At 41.5% G+C, this 23,346-nt stretch overlaps 1 protein-coding gene across 7 annotated transcripts in view; it reads left to right on the top strand.

Moving 5' to 3' along the window:
* The window catches only part of MTUS1 (microtubule associated scaffold protein 1), a 126,003-nt gene that overhangs the window by 20,214 nt on the left and 82,443 nt on the right, over positions 1 to 23,346 (top strand). For all 7 annotated transcript variants that reach the window (XM_060278831.1, XM_060278833.1, XM_035112825.2 and 4 more), the window contains exons 2-3: positions 11,435 to 13,593; positions 16,026 to 16,212. In XM_060278831.1, the coding sequence (XP_060134814.1) occupies positions 11,584 to 13,593; positions 16,026 to 16,212 (2,197 nt within the window). In that variant the 5' untranslated portion in view covers positions 11,435 to 11,583. The remainder of the gene's footprint in view (positions 1 to 11,434; positions 13,594 to 16,025; positions 16,213 to 23,346) is intronic.

Raw genomic sequence — 23,346 nt, 5'->3', positions numbered from 1 at the left:
TATTCTCCGGAGAATTTTCTAGCAGAGATTATACTCGAGAATATTCTCATTCTCGAGAATTTTCTCCAGAGAATATTCTCACCTCACATCACTACCCTGCTGAAATCCTAGGCACAATACTTTGCTGCTCTCCAATTCCTGTGTTGTCATGAAACAAGACTTGGTCTCGTTTAGCACTTTTGTCTGAGCCCACGCTCATGATTTGTTTCTCTCCACTCTCAATAGGAATATGTGCATCCCAGTACTTAGCTGTAGGTGCTCTGTAAAGTTGGGTTGCGGGTGGCGCTGTGGTTTAAACCACTCAGCCTCTTGGGCTTGCCGATCAGAAGGTCAATGGTTCGAATCCCTGTAATGGGGTGAGCTCCCGTTGCTCTGTCCCAGCTCCTGCCAACCTAGCAGTTCAAAAGCATGCCAGTGCAAGTTGATAAATAGGTACCGCAGCATTGGGAAGGTAAACGGCATTTCCGTGCACTCTGGTTTTCGTCATGGTGTTCTGTTGTGCCAGAAGTGGTTTAGTCATGCTTGCCACATGACCCAGAAAGCTGTCTGCAGACAAATGCCGGTTCCCTCAGCCAGTAAAGCGAGATGAGCGCCGCAACCCCAGAGTCAGGAGTCCCTTTACCTTTATCTAGCACGGTGCCCTTGTTAAAGTAAATATAGTATTGGAAGAGAAAAAAGATTAAGCTTTCTATTACAGGGAAATAATCGTTATGTTGGTTATTGGCCAACGTCTAAAAGATATCAAGCATCAGAACAACCTGGCCACGATAAGGAAATTCTCCTTTTGTTGTTCATTTTCCACCTTTCCATTTTGATTCTCTGGCCCCATATCTGCACAAACTTATTATCCCAAAATACAGATGTGCTTTTACACTTGCAAGACTAGATGTTTTGCCATCTGCTGTACTTGAGGGTTGATTCCAAAAGATCCCACCTGAGAAACGTCTTTGCCCCTGTGGAGACGGTAGCACCAAAACAGTGGCACATGTCCTCCTGTCTTGTACTCTCTACAAAGACTGGAGGAACGAGATCATCACCCCACTCATAATAACCATCCCAGGGCACTCAACTACTGCCACAATGTCCTTCTTTCTATCAGATCAAAATGAGCAGATAACAGCAAAGGTTGCTAGGTTCATAGCAGGGGCAATCAGAATAAGGACCACTAACTGACTGTTGATTCAGGACTTTAAATTGTGTTCTTATCTGATATCATGTAATGGTAGGTGGGTGTGGCTTGGCCAAAACTGCCTTATGGGCCAAATTGGGAAGCCTTGCAGCCTTATTACACCTGTGGGTCATAGGCTCCTAGTACATGGGCTTGATGTAATCTGGTTTCCCCAAGAGTGACCCATACCTGAAGGAGCATCTCCACCCCCATCGTTCTGCCCGGACACTGAGGTCCAGCGCTGAGGGCCTTCTGGTGGTTCCCTTGTTGCGAGAAGCCAAGTTGCAGGGAACCAGGCAGAGGGCCTTCTCGGTAGTGGCGCCCGCCCTGTGGAATGCCCTCCCATCAGATGTCAAAGAGAAAAACAACTACCATATTTTTAGAAGACATCTGAAGGCAGCCCTGTTTAGGGAGGCTTTTAATGTTTAGTAGATTATTGTATTTTATTTTTCTGTTGGAAGCTGCCCAGAGTAGCAGATGGGTCGGTATAAATAATAAATTATTATTATTATTATTAATCAATTCTTAAAACGCTGTGTGCTTTTTAAAAATATAGTATTTGTTCTTGCACTCCCAAGAAAGGTGTCTCTGCCACTATCTCTGTGGCTTTGAAGCCCAAATCTCTTCAGATGTATGGGGTTTCTCGTGAGTAGGAAAGTAACACTCCAATGCTGCCAGTCCTCACTAGCTAGACATAACCTGTTTATTCCCATTCTTTCTTCTTCCAAATTTATAGTACAGACCCAGTAGTGTATGTGTGTGGTTGAGAGGATATTGAGTATACAAAGTGTGCAGGCCACTTCCTGCGTTCCGATTTTTAAGTATTTTATTAAGGAATCCAATTACAGTACGGTAAGGGTAGAAATGGTTGACAGCTTATATTTCAATGCAATATTGCCTTGTGTCTAATCCTTACACTTTATAGGTTCTGATTGCCCAGGGGTTCAGTTCTAGCAGGGAACAGGTAGAACTGTGCTCTAAATATGTTTAAAAGCTTTATAAATATTGAGGTGGGTAATGATGATGATGATGTAGTATATGCCGCCCATATGACTGGATTGCCCCAGCCACGCTGGGCAGCTTCCAACAAATTAAAACACCGCAAGACATCAAACCTTAAAAAACTTTGCTATGCAGGGCTGCCTTCAGATGTCTTCCAAGAGTCCAATAGTTGTTTGTTTCCTTGACATCTGACGGGAGGGGATAGTTGTCAGGCAAATGAAAAGAAACACAAGGGAACATTGTTTAGTAGGCTTATTCATGATTACGACTTTCAAATGCTTTAATATTTCTGTGTGTTTTCAAATGAGGTAATATTGCATTCTGGATAATTGTAAGCTGCTTCCTGCATGACAGTGGCAATGTAGATGTAGTACAGATGGCATGTACAGCTTGATATCTCTGAAGTTTTAAATGCCTCAACATACTGCTTCCGATTACTTATATTAAGCCAGAATTTAAAAATGTAACCTACTGTAATGTGAATGCCTGTCTGTCTGTGTCTTGGGCTCTTTTTGTGCAAGCGCTTAAAATTAGCATCTTGCTGTGTGGCCTAGATGGGTTCAGATTGTGTGCAATCTAAATTAAAATGCACCCTGCTCGATATTTTGAAGACGAAAACATTCCTCTCTCGTTCTGGCCTTCCCAAATAATTGGTGTTCCTCTGCTTAAAGATTGGCAGTGGTACAAATACACATTAGCAGTAGCTGCTGAAGTGATAGTGCTATTATGAATCAGGTGTTTGCTTTTTTAAAAAGTATTCTTGTGATCTAAATACCCCAAGCCCTAAATCTAAAACATGCTGTGTCTCTCAGACAGCACCTACGCAATCTATTTGCAACTGGAATGCAGACAGTGAAGTGCCCCATGCTTCCAGCACAGTTATCCAATTTGCATGCTTCTCTAGCCTAGATATCTGGAGAAAAGTGCCCTCTTAACTAGAAATCCATTGTGGTTTGCAAGTGCTGAGTGTGGCAGGAAGTAATTGGATAGGGCAATGTTAACCCTTGGTTGCTGTGTCTAGAGATACCTATTACATTTCTGCTCAATAGGTAAAAGTAAGTTTGCTTCAAGATGCTGTTTTCTAAAGGTAAACAAAACAACTCCTAAGGTAATTCTACTCAGTTCATAATTCTACTCAGTTCATAACTGATTAGCAACTGCCTAGGATAAAACTAATGGAATAAATGCTGCAGAAATAGAACATGATCTGTACTGTGTCTGTTACAGCACTGCAAGTCAAGAGATGCTACTCTTCTCAGATAATTTTTTCATCTCCTTTATTGTTTTATTTTCTACTGACAAATTTTTCAGCTTCGGTGACTACTGACAATGAAAATGAAGTGAATGCATCAAAACAGTACAAACATCTAGCCTAAGCTTAGTGCGATAAAATGTTGCTATGTACTACATAGAGGACTTAAAATTTGTGGAATATTAGTAAATAACTTGGAACATCTGAAGAAATGTGCATGCACACAAACGCTTATACAAGCTTAGTTGGTCTCTAAGGTGCTACTGGGACGCGGGTGGCGCTGTGGTCTAAAGCACAGAGCCTAGGGCTTGCCGACCAGAAGGTCAGCAGTTCGAATCCCCGTGACAGGGTGAGCTCCCGTTGCTCGGTCCCTGCTCCTGCCAATCTAGCAGTTCAAAGGCACATCAAAGTGTAAGTCCAGCGGGGAGGTAAACAGCATTTCCGTGTGGTGCTCTGGTTCACCAGAAGCGGCTTAGTCATGCTGGCCACATGACCTGGAAGCTGTACGCTGGCTCCCTCGGCCAGTAAAGCAAGATGAGCGTCGCAACCCCAGAGTCATTTGTGACTGGACCTAATGATCAGGGATCCCTTTACCTCTACCTTTTAAGGTGCTACTGCACAATTTTTTATATATATTTCAACTGCGTCAGACCAACACAGCTACCTACCTGAATTTGGAGTATCCTGGTAACACATGCTGTGCTCTTGTAAATGCACACTGTCTCCTTGATTTATCCAAAGAATATATTGGCAAGATTTTGTCAAAGGAACACAAGGATCATTATGATTATAACCTTCCTTTTAGCATGTGCACGATAGTGAGATGCCAGTCACTCTGGAAGGTTTTTATAATGTACATTTGATAACGTTTGTAGATGTGCTAAGTTGAATGTGCTTGGTTTCAGGTTTTGGCCCAGGGAGAACAAATGTCATGTTTTAGACATTTCCAGCCTAGAAGGAAAAATGTAAAAGCAGGAGGAGAAAATATAGACTTTTCTTTTCAGCACAGTAGAAACTTGAGGGCTGTTAGAAGCTCATATCTCTCTTTATTAAAAATAAATCTGGGGGTGTATGACTGCAACGAGGCCCTGAAGGGAATTCTCATGAGTTTCCTGGGGTCCAGTGGACTTTCAGCACTATTGTGCAAAAAGTTTACAGATTGGACGGATTTGCGTTTTATTAGATAAACATAAAATAGTTTCTGGCTGACTCATGGAGGAGTTTGTGACTTTAGTGCAGCTTCTAAGTTATTGAATGTTTTTGCAGTTTCTCTCTCTAAAATGTCAAAAATACTACTGCCGCCAACATAAATCGAGACCTCTTGCACTGTTGGGGTATTGTTCTTTTAATGCTTAATAGCTAGATGTGGCGTGCTCAGAATGGTTGTGTAACTTCATTCCAGGAAGCCATTTACAACTCTTATAAAACTGGGTGTTTTCTTGGGATTCCTGACTCAACACTGCTCCCATACAGATTTTTTAGGCATTGCTGTGGTATGCAAACCTCTTTATATCTGTGTGTACTACACTGGCTCTAAAATGTTTAGATTAATCCCATGTGTGTGTGTGTGTTCTTTGTTGTATATTGTTATAACGCTTGGATTCTTACCATTAAAAGATAAAGAATTGTATTTGAAATGTGGGGGTGATGCAGTATGTGACTTTCAAGTTGTGATGTGTGTCAAATCTTAATAGGCTGTATTGTTTACCAGGATATCTCTCTTAATGAAACATTCAAGCACTTCTCTGTATGTTTCTGATCATAGCTGCATAGTTCTAGGCAGCCAACGATTGCAGCATGTCCAGTCCTAGCCAAGCCCCTAATCACCCAGAATTTCAGGATTAAACCTACTTCTTACTGTGGTCACAAGCTTTGTTGTGTGAAGATAGAAAATGGTGCTCTGCAAATGAGCCACTGCCCTCCTGAGGCACAGGAGAACCTTTGCAGTGTTCATGCAATTTTCATTTATTTCATTTCCTCAGACTTTTGTAACGCTGCAGTGATCTGTGCTATGCCTGATCGAGGTGTTCAATCCCCTGTGTGTCATCTGTTGGCTAAATGGAAGGGCTGCAGTAAAATAAACTTCGAACTCTCCAGGTGTTTCATTTTAAGTTACCGAAACACTCTAGCATACTGTAACATTTACATTGCCTCTGTCCTCTGCTTTCTGCCATGGGCATTGCAGAGCGATGCCTGCTAAGCATCAAGTATCAATAACGAGGGCCTACAAAAACAAACTGCTGTTGGGAGGTACTCCCAGCTTTTGAGTTTCATTCTTCAGAAACATCATAATCCTGAGCCAGAGTGTCTCCCAGAGGCAATAAAAGACTTTGGGCAGGTATATTATAGTTAAGGATGACTAAGCATACCATCAAGCCATCCTGCTTTTATTTGAATGTTTTGTTTTTCCTGCTGTAAGCCTTCAGGGAAAGGTAGATTAGAAGTTCAAATAAACAGAGTAAGCAAGTGATAACGTTGCCGCCGTGCAAGGGTATTACAGTATTTCCAATAGTGTTTCAGGAAATGTTTGCCATAAGAGTGCCTTGGTCAAGTCAACAATATATAGTAGATGTTAGGGATGATACACCAGATGGACCTAAAGTCAACAGGGTGTAACGCAGTGTAAGCTTCATAAATACAGTAGTACCTTGGGTTAAGAACTTAATTCGTTCTGGAGGTGCGTTCTTAACCTGCAACTGTTCTTAACCTGAGGTACCACTTTAGCTAATGGGGCCTCCCGCTGCCGCCGCGCCGCTACTGCACGATTTCTGTTCTCATCTTGAAGCAAAGTTCTTAACCCGAGGTACTATTTCTGGGTTAGTGGAGTCTGTAACCTGAAGCGTCTGTAACCCGAGGTCCCACTGTAATACTAAGCAGTAAGTGTGAACTTGTGGGTAGTGTCATATACTCCCATCCTAAATAGGTTGCAGATTCAGGTCATCATCAGTCGCATCTCTGGCTTTTTTTCCATCCAGTGATGTTTAGCATCATGAAGTTATAGTCCAGCTACCTCAGGGTTGCCACAGGTTCCACATCCCTAATATAATGGGAAAATACAGTGGTACCTCGGGTTACAGACGCTTCAAATTACAGACTCCGCTAACCCAGAAATAGTACCTCAGGTTAAGAACTTTGCTTCAGGATGAGAACAGAAATCGTGCGGCCATGGCGTGGCGGTAGCGGGAGGCCCCATTAGCTGAAGTGGCACCTCAGGTTAAGAACAGTTTCAGGTTAAGAATGGGCCTCGGGAACGAATGAAGTTCTTAACCCGAGGTACCACAGTAAAGGTAATTAGAAGGATGGATTGATTTCTGAACTTTTTGCGTGTACCTAAACCTTTGGTTTTTTGGGGTGTGTGTGTGTTGTACTGTATTAAGACTGACCTGAAGCATAATGGGACGATAAATGGAGACAGAAATGTTAGGTAAAAGTGTTTCGGATATTCACGATGAATGGATAATGATGGATTTGTTTTTTGCCTGCTTGCTCTGATTACTGCGCACAATACTAAGAGTCCCTAATGAGTGAAATTGTAAAAAGAACCTAGCTTTGCTTGGAACGGCTTAATGAGTGAGGGGATAGATGCTCTGGCATCTTTGGAACTCCTGTCAATCAGAGGGTGCTGGAGGAACTCACTCTCCAACATTTTGGATCTTGAGCAACCACAAATGGAAGAAAGTTCGCAGAAGGAGAATCCCCCTTCCTCTCACCCTATGCCCCCTGTAAAAAGGTCTTGGGGGGGGGGGCAAGGGAGCCTCTGAAAACTGTGGGATGAGGGTGGTGCTTGGGTGGGAGAAAATATGGCTAAAATTGGAACAGGTTTCATCTTTGACATGGATATGCTCCAAACTGGGGGCTATGTACTGGTCCATTGAGTAAATGCAACTTGGAATGAATGATTAGAAGAAGAGCCTAGCAGGTATTAGAAAACTTACATTAGTTTCAAGTGGCTTTAACTAGGTTGAGAGCAGTGCCTATAGTTTTATACTCTGTTCTTGTTTTCATCAGTTCTAGTTACAGGTAGGTAGCCGTGTTGGTCTGAGTCGAAGCAAAATAAAAAAATTCCTTCAGTAGCACCTTAAAGACCAACTAAGTTTATATTTTGGTATGAGCTTTCGTGTGCATGCACACTTCTTCAGATACACTAGAAACAGAAGTGTCAGACCCTATATATATACAGAGGGTGGTGGGGGTGGGTGGGAATGGGAGATGGGCTGATGGGAGTGGTAAACCTGTAGATGGGTGTTAATGGCTGCTGATGGCTGCAATTAGTCCTGGGCTGAGGTGCTAAAGAAAGCTTGATCATGCATAATGAGATAAGAATCCGATATCTCTATTCATCCCAGGTGCTTCCATGGTTTTAAGCTTGGTAATGATTTCCAATTCAGCAACTTCCCTTTCCAGTCTGTTCCTGAAATTTCTCTGTAATAAAACAGCTGCTTTGAGATCTTGTATAGAATGTCCTGGGAGATTGAAGTGTTCTCCTACTGGTTTTTCAGTCTTATGGTTCCTGATGTCAGATTTATGTCCATTTATCCTTTGGCGTAGGGTTTGGCCTGTTTGTCCAATATAGAGAGCTGAAGGGCACCGTTGGCATTTGATGGCATACACAATGTTAGAAGATGAGCAATTAAATAGTCCTGAGATGGTATGTTGGATGTTGTTGGGGCCAGTAATGATGTTGTCCGGGTGTATGTGGCAGCAAAGTTGGCATCTGGGTTTATTGCAGGCTCTGGTACCAGTGTCCATGTTAAGTCTGGTGGTTGTATTATTGTGGGTGAGGAGTTGTTTAAGATTGGGTGGCTGTCTGTAGGCAATGAAAGGTCTTCCTCCCAGAGCTTGAGAAAGGGAGCTGTCATTGTCCAGGAGAGGCTGTAGATCTCTGATGATGCGTTGTACTGTTTTAACTTGGGAGCTGTATGTGATGACTAGTGGTGTTCTGTTATTTTCTTTTTTGGGTCTGTCTTGCAGCAGGTTCTCCCTAGGTATCAGTCTGGCTCTGTTGATCTGTTGTTTAACTTCATCAGGTGGATATTTTAGTTCTAAAAAGGTTTGCTGTAGATCTCTTAGGTGAGATTCTCTGTCTGTAGAGTTGGAACAGATACGGTTGTAACGTAGGGCCTGGCTGTATACGATGGATTGTTTGGTATGTTTGGGATGGTAGCTAGAAGCATGTAGATATGTTTGTCGGTCAGTTGGTTTTCTGTATAAGGTGGTGTCTATACGTCCATCCTGTATTTTTATAGTAGTGTCCAAAAAATGTATTTCTTGCATAGATTGGTTCATTGTTAGGTTGATGGTGGGGTGAAAGTCATTGAATGTCTGGTGGAAGGTTTCCAGGGTCTGTTGTCCATGTGTCCAGATAATAAAGATATCGTCAATGTATCGTAGGTACAAGAGAGGTTTGAGTGGGTAGGAGTCTAGGAAACGATGTTCTAAGTCTGCCATGAAGATGTTGGCATACTGTGGGGCCATGCGGGTGCCCATGGCTGTGCCGCTGATCTGGAGGAACAGGTCATCACCAAATTTGAAGTGGTTGTGGGTAAGGACAAAGTGGCAGAGTTTGGTAGCAAAGTCCGCTGTGGTTTTATCTGAAATGGTGTTCCTTATGGCTTGTAAACCATCATTGTGTGGGATGTTGGTGTATAGAGATTCCACATCCATAGTGGCTAGTATAGTATTGTTAGGAAGATTGTTCAAAGATTGTATTTTCCTCAGAAAATCTGTGGTGTCACGTACGTAGCTGGGAGCACTGATAGCATATGGTTTCAGAACAGAGTCCATATAGCCGGAAACACCCACTGTAATGGTGCCAATACCTGAGATGATGGGGCGTCCTGGATTTCCTGGTTTGTGTATTTTAGGTAGAAGGTAGAAAGTTCTGGAATCTCTATACACCAACATCTCTATACAACGCCAAAGGATAAATGGACATAAATCTGACATCAGGAACCATAAGACTGAAAAACCAGTAGGAGAACACTTCAATCTCCCAGGACATTCTATACAAGATCTCAAAGCAGCTGTTTTATTACAGAGAAATTTCAGGAACAGACTGGAAAGGGAAGTTGCTGAATTGGAAATCATTACCAAGCTTAAAACCATGGAAGCACCTGGGATGAATAGAGATATCGGATTCTTATCTCATTATGCATGATCAAGCTTTCTTTAGCACCTCAGCCCAGGACTAATTGCAGCCATCAGCAGCCATTAACACCCATCTACAGGTTTACCACTCCCATCAGCCCATCTCCCATTCCCACCCACCCCCACCACCCTCTGTATATATATAGGGTCTGACACTTCTGTTTCTAGTGTATCTGAAGAAGTGTGCATGCACACGAAAGCTCATACCAAAATATAAACTTAGTTGGTCTTTAAGGTGCTACTGAAGGAATTTTTTTATTTTGCTTGTTTTCATCAGTTCTAATGTGTACCAATTCAGCTACAGGTAGGTAGCAGTGTTGGTCTGAGTCGAAACAAAATAAAAAAATTCCTTCAGTAGCACCTTAAAGACCAACTTTGTTAATGACTGCAATTGGTCTTGCGGGGGGGGGGGGGGGAGATCAAGCTTTCCTTAGCACCTCAGCCCTTGCTCCCCCCCCAAGACCAATTGCAGTCATTAACAGTCGTTAACAGTCATCAACAGGTTTACCACTCCTATCAGCCCATCACCCATTCCCATCACCCCCCCCCCTGAATATACATAAGGGTCTGGTTACTTCTGTTTCAGTGTATCTGAAGAAGTGTGCATGCACACGAAAGCTCATACCAAAATAAAAACTTAGTTGGTCTTTAAGGTGCTACTGAAGGATTTTTTTATTTTGTACCAATTCAGCTGACGAAGCTTTCTTCGAGTATTTGGTTTCAGCCTGCCAGTGAGGGACACATGAGGTATTGTGCAGACTGATGCAGTGAGGAAAAAACATATACCTGACTACAGTGGTGCCTCGCTAGACGAATTTAATTCGTTCCATGGGTCTTTTCTTATAACGAAAAATTCGTCTAGCGAATGCCATAGGAATGCATTGAATTTTTATTTATTTATTTTTTTTGCCCATAGGAACGCATTAATTGAATTTCAGTGCATTCCTATGGGAAACCGCGATTCGCTAGACGAATTTTTCATAAAATGAATTCGTCTAGCGAGGCAACCTCCGCTCGAAAAATCCTTTCGTTAAGCGGAAATTTCGTTAAGCAGGGCATTCGTTAAGCGAGGCACCACTGTACTTGTTTTATATGTATTTTAAACAAAAAACAAGTTTCAAACCAAACTGCTGGAAATATCAAAGCAATATTGTAGACTTGTAGAAGAAATGTGTAGGCCTAGCTCTCAAAAGCAAATGTTACAGGATACAGTGATGGGATCCACACCATACCTTTAAAGCACATTCCTTCACATCCTGGGAAGTGAAGTTTGTTAAGGGTGCTGGGAATTGTACCTCTGTGTGGGATAAACTACAGTTCCCAGGATTCTTTGGGGAAAGCAATGTGCTTTAAGTGTGTGATGCAGATGTAGCCAAATGTGCAGTATTATTTGTCAGTACATGCTGTTGAGAAAAGTGTTTTACATTTTTTAGTACCTACATCCCCACATAGGCTGTCACCCTCCAAGTATGTGTTAATGATATGTTGCAGGGTTTTAACTACTTGGCATGAAGTTCTTGGTCTTTAGTCCTCAAGCCTAAAACGTGCTTGAACTTTTCATATCAGCTGCATTTTATTTTGTTCTAATTTTGGTCAGGTACCAGGGCTGTTAAACATTAGTCCTCTTCCTCTTCCTCTCCCCCTCTTCCTCTTTTAAAAATGGGCCCTAGCACTTGTTTATTCCCCTTTCCCCAAAAGGCAGCTGTAGAGTCCCTGATCCAGCTTAGGACTTCATGAAAGGGAAGCTAACCATTTCCTGTACATTCTCAGCCAACGCAACACCCCAAGCTGCTATTTCCCTAAAGGGAAAAAGGAGGTGGGAAAGCAAAGAGTGTTCTCTAATTTTTCCATATGTTCCATTTCAGGTCAGAATTGGAAATATACTTGAAAAGTCCTACAATTCCAGAAAACAGAAACAAAACTGAGAGAAGCTTTTAAAAAAGTGATGGAAAATGCCTTAAATCCTGAGCATTCTGCAAATTAGGATGAGGACAAGCTAGAAACACAGTCAAAAATGAACATTGAAAGCATAGAGAAACAGGGCTTGCAGCCTCCTATAATCATCAGGGATGAAAATGGCAATAAATATGTGTGTAACGCCACGACGTCAACCTCTCTGAATGGCGGCACTGTTAGCCACTGCCACCAAGAACTGGGACATGAAGACTATATCGAATTTAAGGATACAAGTGAGGCAGATATTTATTCAAATCCTCAGAGCTCTGAAGCAAAAGATCTGCAAAAGACTGCCAGTGACTATATCTGCATGGGGACTTCAGATCTGGAGGCCATGCACATCCCTTGTGCAAAGGAACAGTTTTACATGCATGCCTTCAATCAGAATTTCCAGGAGCCAGAGAACCCTCTCAAAGAGGGTCTTGCAATAAAGAGTATCCAGAATTGCAGTATGGAGGAATCTGTGCCTTATTGCCAGGCAGACGTAAGGCATCCAGTGCCCCTTGCTGCTGTGGAACTAAACACAACTACTGAAATCCAAGATGAATTAGATCATGCCCAAATGAAAGAGGAAGGTGCTAGTTCAAGTAGCTCTTTCATTACCATTATAAACCTGGGGGATACTGTGGGAAGCAAGTGTTATGAGGTGGGATGTGCCCCTCAGATGCCTGCATATTCTGGGGACACTTGTGAAACTGTTGCTTACACACACAATGCTGATTCCCCTAAGCTAGATGCCTTTGGCAACCCAAATATGATAAGCAACATACAGCTAGATAGCGGAGTGTTACCTACTGCTCATTCACTGACAGGAGATAAGACCACCAATTATATAGATTTAGTATCACAGAGCAGTGAAGAGCAGGGAAAGCAGGATGCCGAATGTGGTGATTCTTGCTGTGGGAGCTCACCAGAAATGGAACCATTTAATCTGTTCAATGATGAGCACAAGAAATATATGCATAGCACACCTGAGCATGGTGAAGCTGAAACTGGAGTTGATGGCACCATCAATGGCATGTGCCATCTAGTAATTGAGAGCTTTGATGAGCATTCAGAACAGGAGTTTGACATAGACAGGGAGATCTTGACCAAAGCACAAAATATTTCTAAAGAAGATCAGGTTTTGCTCGAAGGACATGATGATAAAATGTCCGAGACGCTACACTGTGATATACCGAAGTTAGAAAGTGCTGATCTGGCTGAGCCTAGTTGCCATGCGACTTTTGTGGTTCTTAGTCCCTCAGCTGATGAACACAACTTGGCTTCTCCACCTCCTGAAGCAGGGTCAACAAACACAACTTTTGCTGTGTTTGCTACCCCTGATGAAGTTGGTGATGGAATTTCTAAAGGTGAAAAGAATGGCCACTTGGCAAAAGAACACCCCAGGAGGACACCATTGAAAAGTAATGCTGAACGAGTTGCAGTTAAATTGCCAAGCAGGTCTCCCTTTGCAGCTACCATAACCAAAGCTAGGAAAGCAGAGATAGTGAGCTTTCCAAAACCAAACTTCAAAAATGTCAAGCCAAAAGTTATGTCCAGGCCTGTGTCTCAGCCAAGAGAAAGTAGTGCATCAAAAGCTGCTCAAAGATCTCCTCAGCTGTCTACAGCTTCCTCATCCTCCCCGTCGTCTTCCCCAAGGCAACCACCCTCTTCAGCTGCAGCATTGAGGAAAAAAATAGACTTGGATAAAGGTACAAAAGCAGAAGCACCAATGAATAAAAATCTCAAGCAACATTTTAATAAACACCTTCCTAGCCAAGCTGTGCATGCTGCAACTCATTCCGAAAACACTTCCCACAAGGCTCTAAAAACAACAGTGTCGAAGCAGAGCATGGAACAGGTCGACAAAGCAAGATGCCCTAGTTTGACATGCTCCCTTGTGGCAGTTACATGCTCCCAGAACTCGGGTGGGACAGTGAGCGACAAAATGGATAGTGCAGAGTCTTGGGAGCAGCCTTGTGCTTTGCGTCAGATATCTCAAGGGGAAGAGAAGCAGAAGCAGAATGGCTTTTGTGGGATTCCGGCAGAACAGTCTGCAAAAGATACTGCAAACAAAGTTCTCTTGGTAAGTTTCTTAAAACAACAACTTAAATGTGTCTTCAGGTTGTTTCCAGAACATGGACTGCATGTTTATTGAACTCAAACCTCTAGCATTTTCAGCATATAAACACATGGTGATAGCTGCTTTTTTGACTTTACAGGCAGATTGGGTAAGCAGGTAGAGGATTTATTACAAATATTGGGTATGGTGGTTTTTAAAACCTGACAGATGCAAGTCAAATGTGATTTATGTGCTGCTGGTAAGATCATAATGCTCCTAGTAGGTATTATGTGTGGCAGTGCCCAAAGTGGCGCAGGATCGTTCTTGGTGGCTCTTTCTTGAGGCAATTCCTTTCCCTCCTCTGCTTTGCTTATTTAGCCTTGCAGTGAGAGACTGCCACCCGGATGCAGCCTGTTGAAAATTTTATAATGCATGTTCACTCAAAACTAATGCAGGACAGCTTGTTTACAGTTTTCATCCAAATACCCCACCAATCTTACTTGTAACCTCCTGTTTATAGCTAGACATAGTCAGTTTGTTTGAAATTTGCAACTAGTAAAGCTTTGATATGAAACTATATTGCAACAAAATACAGCCTCTTTGCTTTCAGTTCCAACATTATTTAGTTTATACCAAAATGATCAAAACATCTTCACATTCTAGAACTGGAAATCTTGTTGCAGGGGCAGGGCAGTGTAGGTGTTGCTTTATCAAGCTCTCAGGATGACAGTTGCTAGCGATAATATTTGTAGAAATGTTTTCTTTTCAGCACAGCAATTAAAGTATTGTGCAAGAGTTGACTTCAATGAGAGACTTTTGAAAAGTTTATGACAAACTTCCTGAAACCAGTTATAAAGCATATAAGAGTGTTTTCATCTCTGGAACTGTGGATTTTTTAAATATAATTTTTAAGGGTTTGTAGGCTTACTCTTTTGGGACGCAGGTGGCGCTGTGGTCTAAACCACAGAGCCTAGGGCTTGCCAATCAGAAGGTCAGTGGTTTGAATCCCCGCGATGGGGTGAGCTCCCATTGCTCGATCCCTGCTCCTGCCAACCTAGCAGTTTGAAAGCACGTCAAAGTGCAAGTAGATAAATAGGGAAGGTAAAAGGCGGGAAGGTAAAAGGCATTTCTGTGCGCTGCTCTGGTTCCCCAGAAGTGGCTTAATCATGTTGGCCACATGACCCGGACTGTACACCAGCTCCCTCGGCCAGTAAAGTGAGATGAGCGCCGCAACCCCAGAGTCGTCTGCGACTGAAACTAATGGTCAGGGGTCCCTTTACCTTTACCTTTACCTTTAGGCATACTATTTGGTACAGATTCCCCAGACTTGAGTACATTGGTCTTAGTCTTGGTGCTGGTATTTGATTAAAAATTAAAGTGCAAAGTGAGATCAGACCTTGCTTCTCCTACAAGTTCTTTGCAGAAGACTCTGAGAAAAAGTGAGACCTTCCGTCACTTTGTGCTGGGGTTGGAGAAGGCAGTGTGAATCTCTCTAGGTCCTTCTCCAAAGCTCAGCATATAGCATATGCACATGTCAGAGGACTGTTCATGTTTGTGTGCGCACGCTGATAGCAAATCGTGGCTTGTTACAAAGCCAAACCAAAACATTTGGATCCCTGCTTCTAAACAGGACCATTGAGTGAGAAAATTACCTTCCTTGGCTCCACTAGTAGGTTTGCATAAAGCTACAACCTGTCTTTTACCGGTAATTCACAAATTCTTAAGTAAGATGATAATACTGAAATAATAATGTTATGAGTGAAGGACTACTCGTATAGGAAATCTGTCTCAACTCCTGCATTGGTTTCATGCTTTTACCTCTGGATTGGAGGTTTTGACTTGACTTGCGGCTTTGTAAGGTGAGGAGTGGGGTTGGGTTGGACAGGTGCACACAGGGATGATGGGAATGTTGTGTGCCACATTTTGTCCCTCACATGTTCAGGCTGTGCACCTGAAGAGAGCTAATGTCAAAACTATTATCTTAGCTCTTGTTCAATGGCACCTCTTAACATCCTTTTAACATCTCCCCCCAAAATTTCATTTGAACAGTTCCCCTGATCCTTGTAGAAGCAGGGGAGCTTACACTTTCACGCAATACATTTTTTTTTAAAAAAAAATTCATATCATGATTAAATACCAGAAGTGATGTCCATAATCTTTTGACCACAGCTGTTCTGTCTTTCTAAATTAGAGCATGTGGGTGGCTGTCAGCAAGACAAATGTTTGCCTGTTGATGTTGGGATACTCTTAATTTGAGACAAGCCTTCAGCTCATGTTCAATCCAATGATTCTCCATGAGCTTCTCTCCATTATTACCTTAATGCTCCACATTAAAGTGAGGCTTATATCTATATATATATCTATATTGCTTATAGATTCACTTTGTAGTTTGATCATGACTGCTTGTTGTTGTTGTTTTTTTACCCCCCCCCCCCACATGCTCCTGAATCATATAGGTTTCTTTGCCTAAAGCAGAGGCAACGCAAGGGCAAAGTTTACCCAAGGACAGGCCTGTTGCCGTGAGGAATATGCCAGCCTCCAAGATTGCATTCCGCTCCAGGAGAGGAAGTGACAGCAAAAATGGCCACACATCTAAAATTTTATCTCCTCCAAGAGCAAGAGCAGTCCCGTCGTCAAATTCTGGTGAGAAACACTTTCGTTAGTTGCCTGTTTTGTGTGGAATGTCCCATGACAGTGCATTGCAAGTAGCCCAATTTTGGAATTCTGTGCCTGTGCGAAATGCTTCCTGCACGTCAATGTTGACGCCAAGTCACAGCTGGTCATTTCCCCTGGATCTCCTCAATTTTGACTTTTCAGCTGCAAAATGCATGAACTCCTAACCCTGTTCCACAAGGAAAGAAATGGGAGGTTTTATTCCTTTAGATCTGTAGTTGTTGACTGTCCTTTACATGGAGCCCCCCCCCTTCCCCGGGCATGGCAGTTCTTTGGAAGTAGCAAATCTGCTATGAGGAGTGGATGGGTCGTGCATCTGCTGCTGGCGTGTGCTGGGGTCTGTGCAAATGGACTTTGGTCATGAGACCACAAACTCCTAATTACAGCAGACTTGCTTTTCAGCCATTTCCACGATCTCTGCAGAGATCAGATTATTCTAGTGGCAATTATGTGGTCCTTTCCCCCCTGTTCATAAAAGCTTGTGTGACTACTGGTGCTGGAGTTGGAGGAATGCAGAGTATTTTATAGCAGTAGAGGCTGTGTAGTTTGCCCCGGAGCCCAGTCATGTGTGCATGCTTTTAAAGTGTCTTGTCTATTTAACCAGTTCACATCGGTAGCAGGATTGTGGCATGTAAGCTTTCCTATTATCCCATAGTCCCAGTTAACTTCCTTTTTTCCAAATATGGCATTTATGCAAAGACGGAAGTTTATCATTGCTGCCAATGTTAGCTTCTCTCATGGGGAGGATAATGGGCTCATTTGCTGGGACCACGATTTGAAGGGAAGTGAATAAAGCTGCTCCCTGTATGCTGCAGTTCTGATTGTGGACCTGGGGTTTCATTTTATAGAATAAAAATAAACACCTTAAATGTATACACATACTGTAAACCCATCTATTGATGATCTTTAGCAAGTCTCCAGTCTCATTGGATATACTTTCTCTTATTGGAACCCCAAGATCCACCAAACATGGCCAGATGCAAAAGATATAAAACAGGCATCCCCAAACTGCGGCCCTCCAGATGTTTTGGCCTACAACTCCCATGATCCCTAGCTAACAGGACCAATGGTCGGGGAAGATAAGATGGGAATTGCAGTCCAAAACATCTGGAGGGCTGAAGTTTGGGGATGCCTGATATAAAATGAAAGCACAGCACATTCTGAGCCTAGGGATCTATTTTCATCACCAGAACTGAGCCCGCAGTGGGGTGGAAATGTCCTTCTCTTTGCTGTTGCTATTGCTAAACAACTGGGAATTGGAAGCCCCTGCCAATCTACTGCAAATCACCCAGGGATCTACCAGTAGATCCTGAACTATCTTCTGCCCACACCTGTTCTAAGAATTGCAAACTAAAAAGTCAGTCTGGACATGTAAAGTTAATTTAGAAAGCATACCATCATTTTAAAAGCATGCAAAACGACTAGTTACCCAGAAAAACCAGTTTTAATTGTCCTGACTTTCCCACCCTCTTTAAAGTGAGAAAGAACCCAAACTAACGTAAGTTTGTTATGTGTAAACAAAGTGCTGGTGATGTGAAAAATGATTTCTCAGTCGTTTTTCATGTGAGCTCCTTTGTAATCCTGGGTGTTGTTGCTTTTTGTTCTTTGATGCAACCAGACTTTTTTTTATCCTTCCATACATACAAAATCTTATTTAGTGGGAGGTAAGCATACTGAAACAAAAAGGAAAGGTTTTTTTTTGCTCTTTCAAAACAGTAATTTATAACTTCACAAAATCCACCAGTTTCAGTTAACTTGTGTCTGGAGGAGAGAGCTTCTCAGCCAGTGCTTTTCAGAGGGCGGGGGGGAAATAGGCAACATAGAAAAAGCAAGTTCTTGGTGTCCATTGAGTCTAGCGAGAATAAAATCTTATGTGTACGCAGCCAAGTCTTTCTGGAGCCTTCTCAGTTTTCTGTTCTTAAAGGCTTTTTATCTGAGTAATCATTATCTGATTAGCGATAATGATGGGTGAGTGTCTTAGTTTCAGTTTCAGAGCTAGCTGCTCCTGGCATAGCACACTTTCCCCTCACTTAATGTAAGTGGATTTCCAAGCTAATAAATTGTTCTCCTCTTTCTTAATATCAATAACTTTTATTTGTATCGCATTGGTGAGGCTTGAGGGATGGAGGAACTTTAAGCATGTCTGGAACAGAGTCTTGTCACTGTACAGAATGTTTTCTCCATGATTTCAAGTATATAAAAAAGAAACATGAAATAGGATTTTGAACAAATACTCTGTCATTTAGCATCGGTGCCAAAGGTCATGCTTGGTTGCAAGCCAACTATAGATTATCTGAGTCATTCTTAAGAGCCTGAATTGTGGCATGGCAAGACCACAGCATATACATGACAAAATTGTCAGGGAATTCTTGAGTGCCATGAATTTCCTGCTTCTCCATACCAAGTCATGGCCACACTTACATATCTGGCGGGAAAATATCCTCCAAACAATCTTCCATTGTTCCTATTTTGAGGAGGACAGGAGGTTGGAGATGTGACAGAGCCAAAAGCAGAAGGCCCTTATGGTTCCTGTTTCCCTGCAGTATTATTACATAAGAAGAATTATTACATAATACAGTTGTACCTTGGCTCCCGAACGCCTTGGGAGTCGAACATTCCGGCTCTCGAACGATTGAAAACCAGAAGTGAATGTTCCGGTTTTCGAATATTCTTTTGGAAGGCAAATGTCCGACAGACCTTCTGCAGCTTCCAATTGGCTGCAGGAGCTTCCTGCAGCCAATCAGAAGCTGCAGTTTGGAAGTCAAACAGATTTCTGGAACGGATTCTGTTCTACTTCCGAGGTACGACTGCAATACGTTTATTGACATATGGCTTAAAACATACTTGATGAAGAGGAGAAAATATTTGCATTAGCATAATTTTAGCTTTTCTTTCCACTAAGGTGAGTCTGGCAGGAAGGGTTTGAGTAAGCTCAAAGAAGAGTTGAGGCTTGTACATTCAGGAACAAAACCCCATCGTCTGTGAGGCTTTACAGTAGCCATGTGAATAATTAAGGGATCATCCCCTGCTCTGTTTGTCAAGATCCTCTTCCAGAAAGTATCCTGTGCCAGGGTAAAACTCCCATGAATTGGGAATGGAGTCAATTTTTATGGATTAATTAAAACAACTTTAATTGTTCTTGTGTTCTTCTTGTTGTTCAAATCCTTTCTGAAGATGGAGTGCCTAGGAAGGCTCAAGCCCATTCCCAGTTTTTCTTTTAAAATAGTCAGTTGCGGATGTCTAACCACTGGGGGGGGGGCCGAGCCCCCAATTATAATCCCTCAATTTCAATATGTACTATTCTACTTCTCTTGCTAAAGGCTGAAGTGCTAGAAGGTGACAGGCCAGACACACTTCTGGGTCTGCTTAGCAGACAGCTCAGTTGTGGAATGGGAGTCCCTTTCATACTGGTGGAGATAAGAAAGGCCACTTCTCAATGTGCAGGGCATCTAGTTCAACACTGGAAAGAGGAAAGGGCAGAGCCCAGGCTGTGTAGACATCATAGTGCTAGAGATGGAGGAGAAATTTGATTTGATATGAATTTAAAGCCAAATCTATCAAATCCACACTTTCTGAAACAGTATGTGAACTGAAACACAGCTATCCTTTGAAATTCACACTTGCTCGATGCAGTTCTCCAACCAATGCATTAAAAAATGCATATATTTTGGGGGGAGGGAAACTGTGCATAAAAATGAAAATATTAGTAAAAATAGCTTACAAAATTGGAGGAAACTTGCTTGCAAAAGTGTGTATTTCAGTCAAAACTGCATATAAAAATGTGTTAGGAAAATCCATTAACTTTTTAGTGCAGGTTTTTCTTGCAAATCACTGGAAAATGTGGAGAACTGAATTTAAGATTGGAAATAAAATGAGAAACTGAGAGAACCAAAATTGACAGACCCTTCCTTCCTTACTGTGTGCTGAGCGCTGAGCACTGAGCCACAGACTGGTGGCTGAGGATAATGCATACCCAGTGATAAAAGTGATTCAGGAGAGATGTATACTCTGCCTTGAGCTAAGTACTCTCCTATGGTAGATGTGTGCACAATTTGTTGCGAGGTTGTTTGAGAAGCAGTTGCTGCACACCCTAATTGAGTAGGCAAATACTGTTCTCCGTTCAAAGTTGACTTAAAAAATAACACACACATCCCTGCTTATACTGCCATCAAGCTTTTGCACTGCTAGCAACAAACCCTTTAACGTGGTTTGGGTTTCAGTTGCCATCCTTTATAAAGTAAACTGAGAGGAATTAAATCCAAACATGTCATCTGGCTTTTGATAATGTTGCCTGTAATTCTTTCATGATGGCCGAACAGTTTGGCTTAAACTGCGGCCAAAACTAGACATGTGGTGTTTATCTTTCCTTATCTTTTAAAAAAATAAATAAATAAGTGGCTTAGGGAGGATGTGAATTGGATTATTTTTTTTGTGGTGGGTTGTGTAGTCTTTTCTCCTCTGGCTGATTTTTCTGTTTGAAATGGTTCCTTCTAGCGACTTTTCTGCCTGTGGAGGGGAAAGATATAAGGACTTTATTTCTTTCCCTTGGATGGAAAATCAGCTGGGGGGAAATAAGCGGTCCCCCTCCACATTCGTCTGCTGAAATTCAAAGCCTTCCAAGGTTGCTTTTGGCTTGAAAAAAAGTAGGAGGAGATGCATGTGATTGCATGTCTAGACTAGGTCTCAATTAGTATTTGTCTAGTCCAGTTGTATATTTACTGTCACCAAATATATTAGTTATATTCAAAATGCTGACTTTGGTAGAAGCAAAAGAGCAAATTAAAAATCTTTGCAAAGCCCTCAGCAAATCACATCCTAGGATGCAACAATATAAGTCACCTAAGTGCATCAGTATATCATTTCTCATTATTGTCCAATGGATGGCTTGGGTTCTCATCAGCATTTTTGAGTATGTAAAGTTAGCTATCAGCATCATAAACAATGAAGTAAGCCTGTTTGCAGTGGACTGTATTGCAGGATGAAATAAATTATGATCGGCAGCTGCCTAAAAAGTTCTGCCCTGACTAAGGTGCTGAAATAGTGTAAGTATTGCATTTCTCAAACAGCAATTTCATATTCTCCATGCAAGATTTGGACAGAGAAAGCTTCGGTTGATCTATTGCATACCTTGGTGTTTCTTATCTGGAAACTGGATCTATTGCATTGCCACCAGCAAGAAAAAGCTCTAAAATGGGATGAACACAGCGAAATTTCCCCCATCAAACCTAATCACTAATCCTCTTCATCCAGATGTCAAATGTTTGGAAGCATTTGATGAGCTCGGAAGTTAAGAAGGCTCATCAATCTTTCTCTATTCCTTTCCAAAGGATATTGTGATGCCTGTTTGCACGATAGGGGGCTGAAAGTCCAGTGGCTGCCAAGATTTTTTTTAAAAATGGCAACATCAATCAAAATAGCCCATGTAAACCATTAGAGTTTAATCTAGGCGATTTGGGGTTTTCGTTTTGGTTTTTTGTCACCCATAACTATTTTTTGCCAGGGCTTGCCATGGCTTGAATCCAGAGAGAATAAGATTTCTGAATAAAGTTGCTCATACAGTGAGTTTCTACCCTATCCCCATGGTCTGATGCATCAATAGAATAGAAACAGGATGCTTGTTTTAATTATTATTAGGATGTAGCTTGTCCAAAATATATCTGCATTTAAAATTGGTCATGCACCTGTTTCTGATATACAATTCCTACCAGTCATGTTTGCTGATACTTGTGCGATTCCATTTTCCGTAGACTTCCAGGACATTGAATTGACAACATGTGTGTATGGTTTTTTTTATTTTTAGATGTAGCATTGGTAAAAGAAATCCATATAATCTGCTGCTTATTTTTAAAAGTGCTATTGATCTTGTTATATGCGCCCATAATAACTTTGTTCCTGGAGCACATAGCATCTTTTGGTGGTAGGAGGGAGGGGGTTAAAACCCAACCTCTCTTTGGGGCTTCTACACCAATGCTATCATACAGTTGATGTAGTGTCCTTTTTTAGTCATGTGCTTTCTATTTTTACTTTCTATTTCTACTTGTGCTTTCTATTTTTCCAACAGCAGGGTTCACTGTCCACTCATTTGATGATGGTTTGCTTGGATAAAGTCAGGTTAGAATGCAGGGAGAAAAAACATTGAAATAGCTGTCTGGAAAAACACACCCCCTTGTAGTTTTTTTGGTCTTATTTAATTTTTTTAGATCCACTAGTAACATATTTTATTCTTGTTTCCCCCCCCCTGCCAGACAAATCTCGTAATATCTCTTTGCCACTCCTTGAAGCATTCTGTTCAATGGATCTGTTCAAAATAAAAACAGCATTTTTGATAGCACCTCCATCTTAATAACTGATATTCTTCCTAACAATGAGAGGTTCATACCTCCAAATTTCTCTTAATTTCTGTCCATATTTAAATATAATTGTCCTTAAATATATTTATATTATTGGGTGTAAACCACACTCCTAGGTATTTGACCTTTTTCTCAATTAAGAGTCCCGTTCTGTCTAGTAACTCCTTTTTTACTTGATCTGTTCAAGTTGTTGTAAGTTAAAAAAACTAGTTAACAAATTCAAGTAGTAGAGGATTCTCTTTTGGGAATTATGGGGCTAGAGTTACCTAAGCAATATCAAAATGTATTTTATGTATCTGGCCACTGCTGTTCGAGTGATTTTTGCCCAAAGATGGAAAGAAGAAAATGTCCCAACTAAAGAAGAATGGCAACAGAAGCTATTTAGAATACTCAATAATGGCAAAACTTACTGGAAGAATAAGAAACAAAGACGATAAACATTTCAATATAAGAATGGAAACTGCTAGTTGAATATTTACAAAATTATTTTAAACAAATTGAGACATTAGCAGGATTAAAGTAAAAATGTGCAGTGACAGAAAACATACATTGATTATCTGGGATAAATAATAAACAAGGTTAACTTGGAAATTCAGTAAAAAGTAGTATAAATATAAGAAACCGCAGAAAGCGAGGAGAGGGAAGTCAAGATATGATGTGTGAAATAATTTGAATCTTTGTTTGGTGTTGGTTGTAAAATGAAAAGTATAAATAAAAATTAAAAATAAAAACAAATTCAAGTAGTAAGTAAAAC

This window comes from Zootoca vivipara, chromosome 9 (assembly GCF_963506605.1).
Source record: "Zootoca vivipara chromosome 9, rZooViv1.1, whole genome shotgun sequence".
NCBI classification, from domain to species: Eukaryota; Metazoa; Chordata; class Lepidosauria; order Squamata; family Lacertidae; genus Zootoca; species Zootoca vivipara.
The sequence above is the reverse complement of the archived record's forward strand: the minus strand, read 5'-3'. Positions and strand labels throughout refer to the sequence as shown.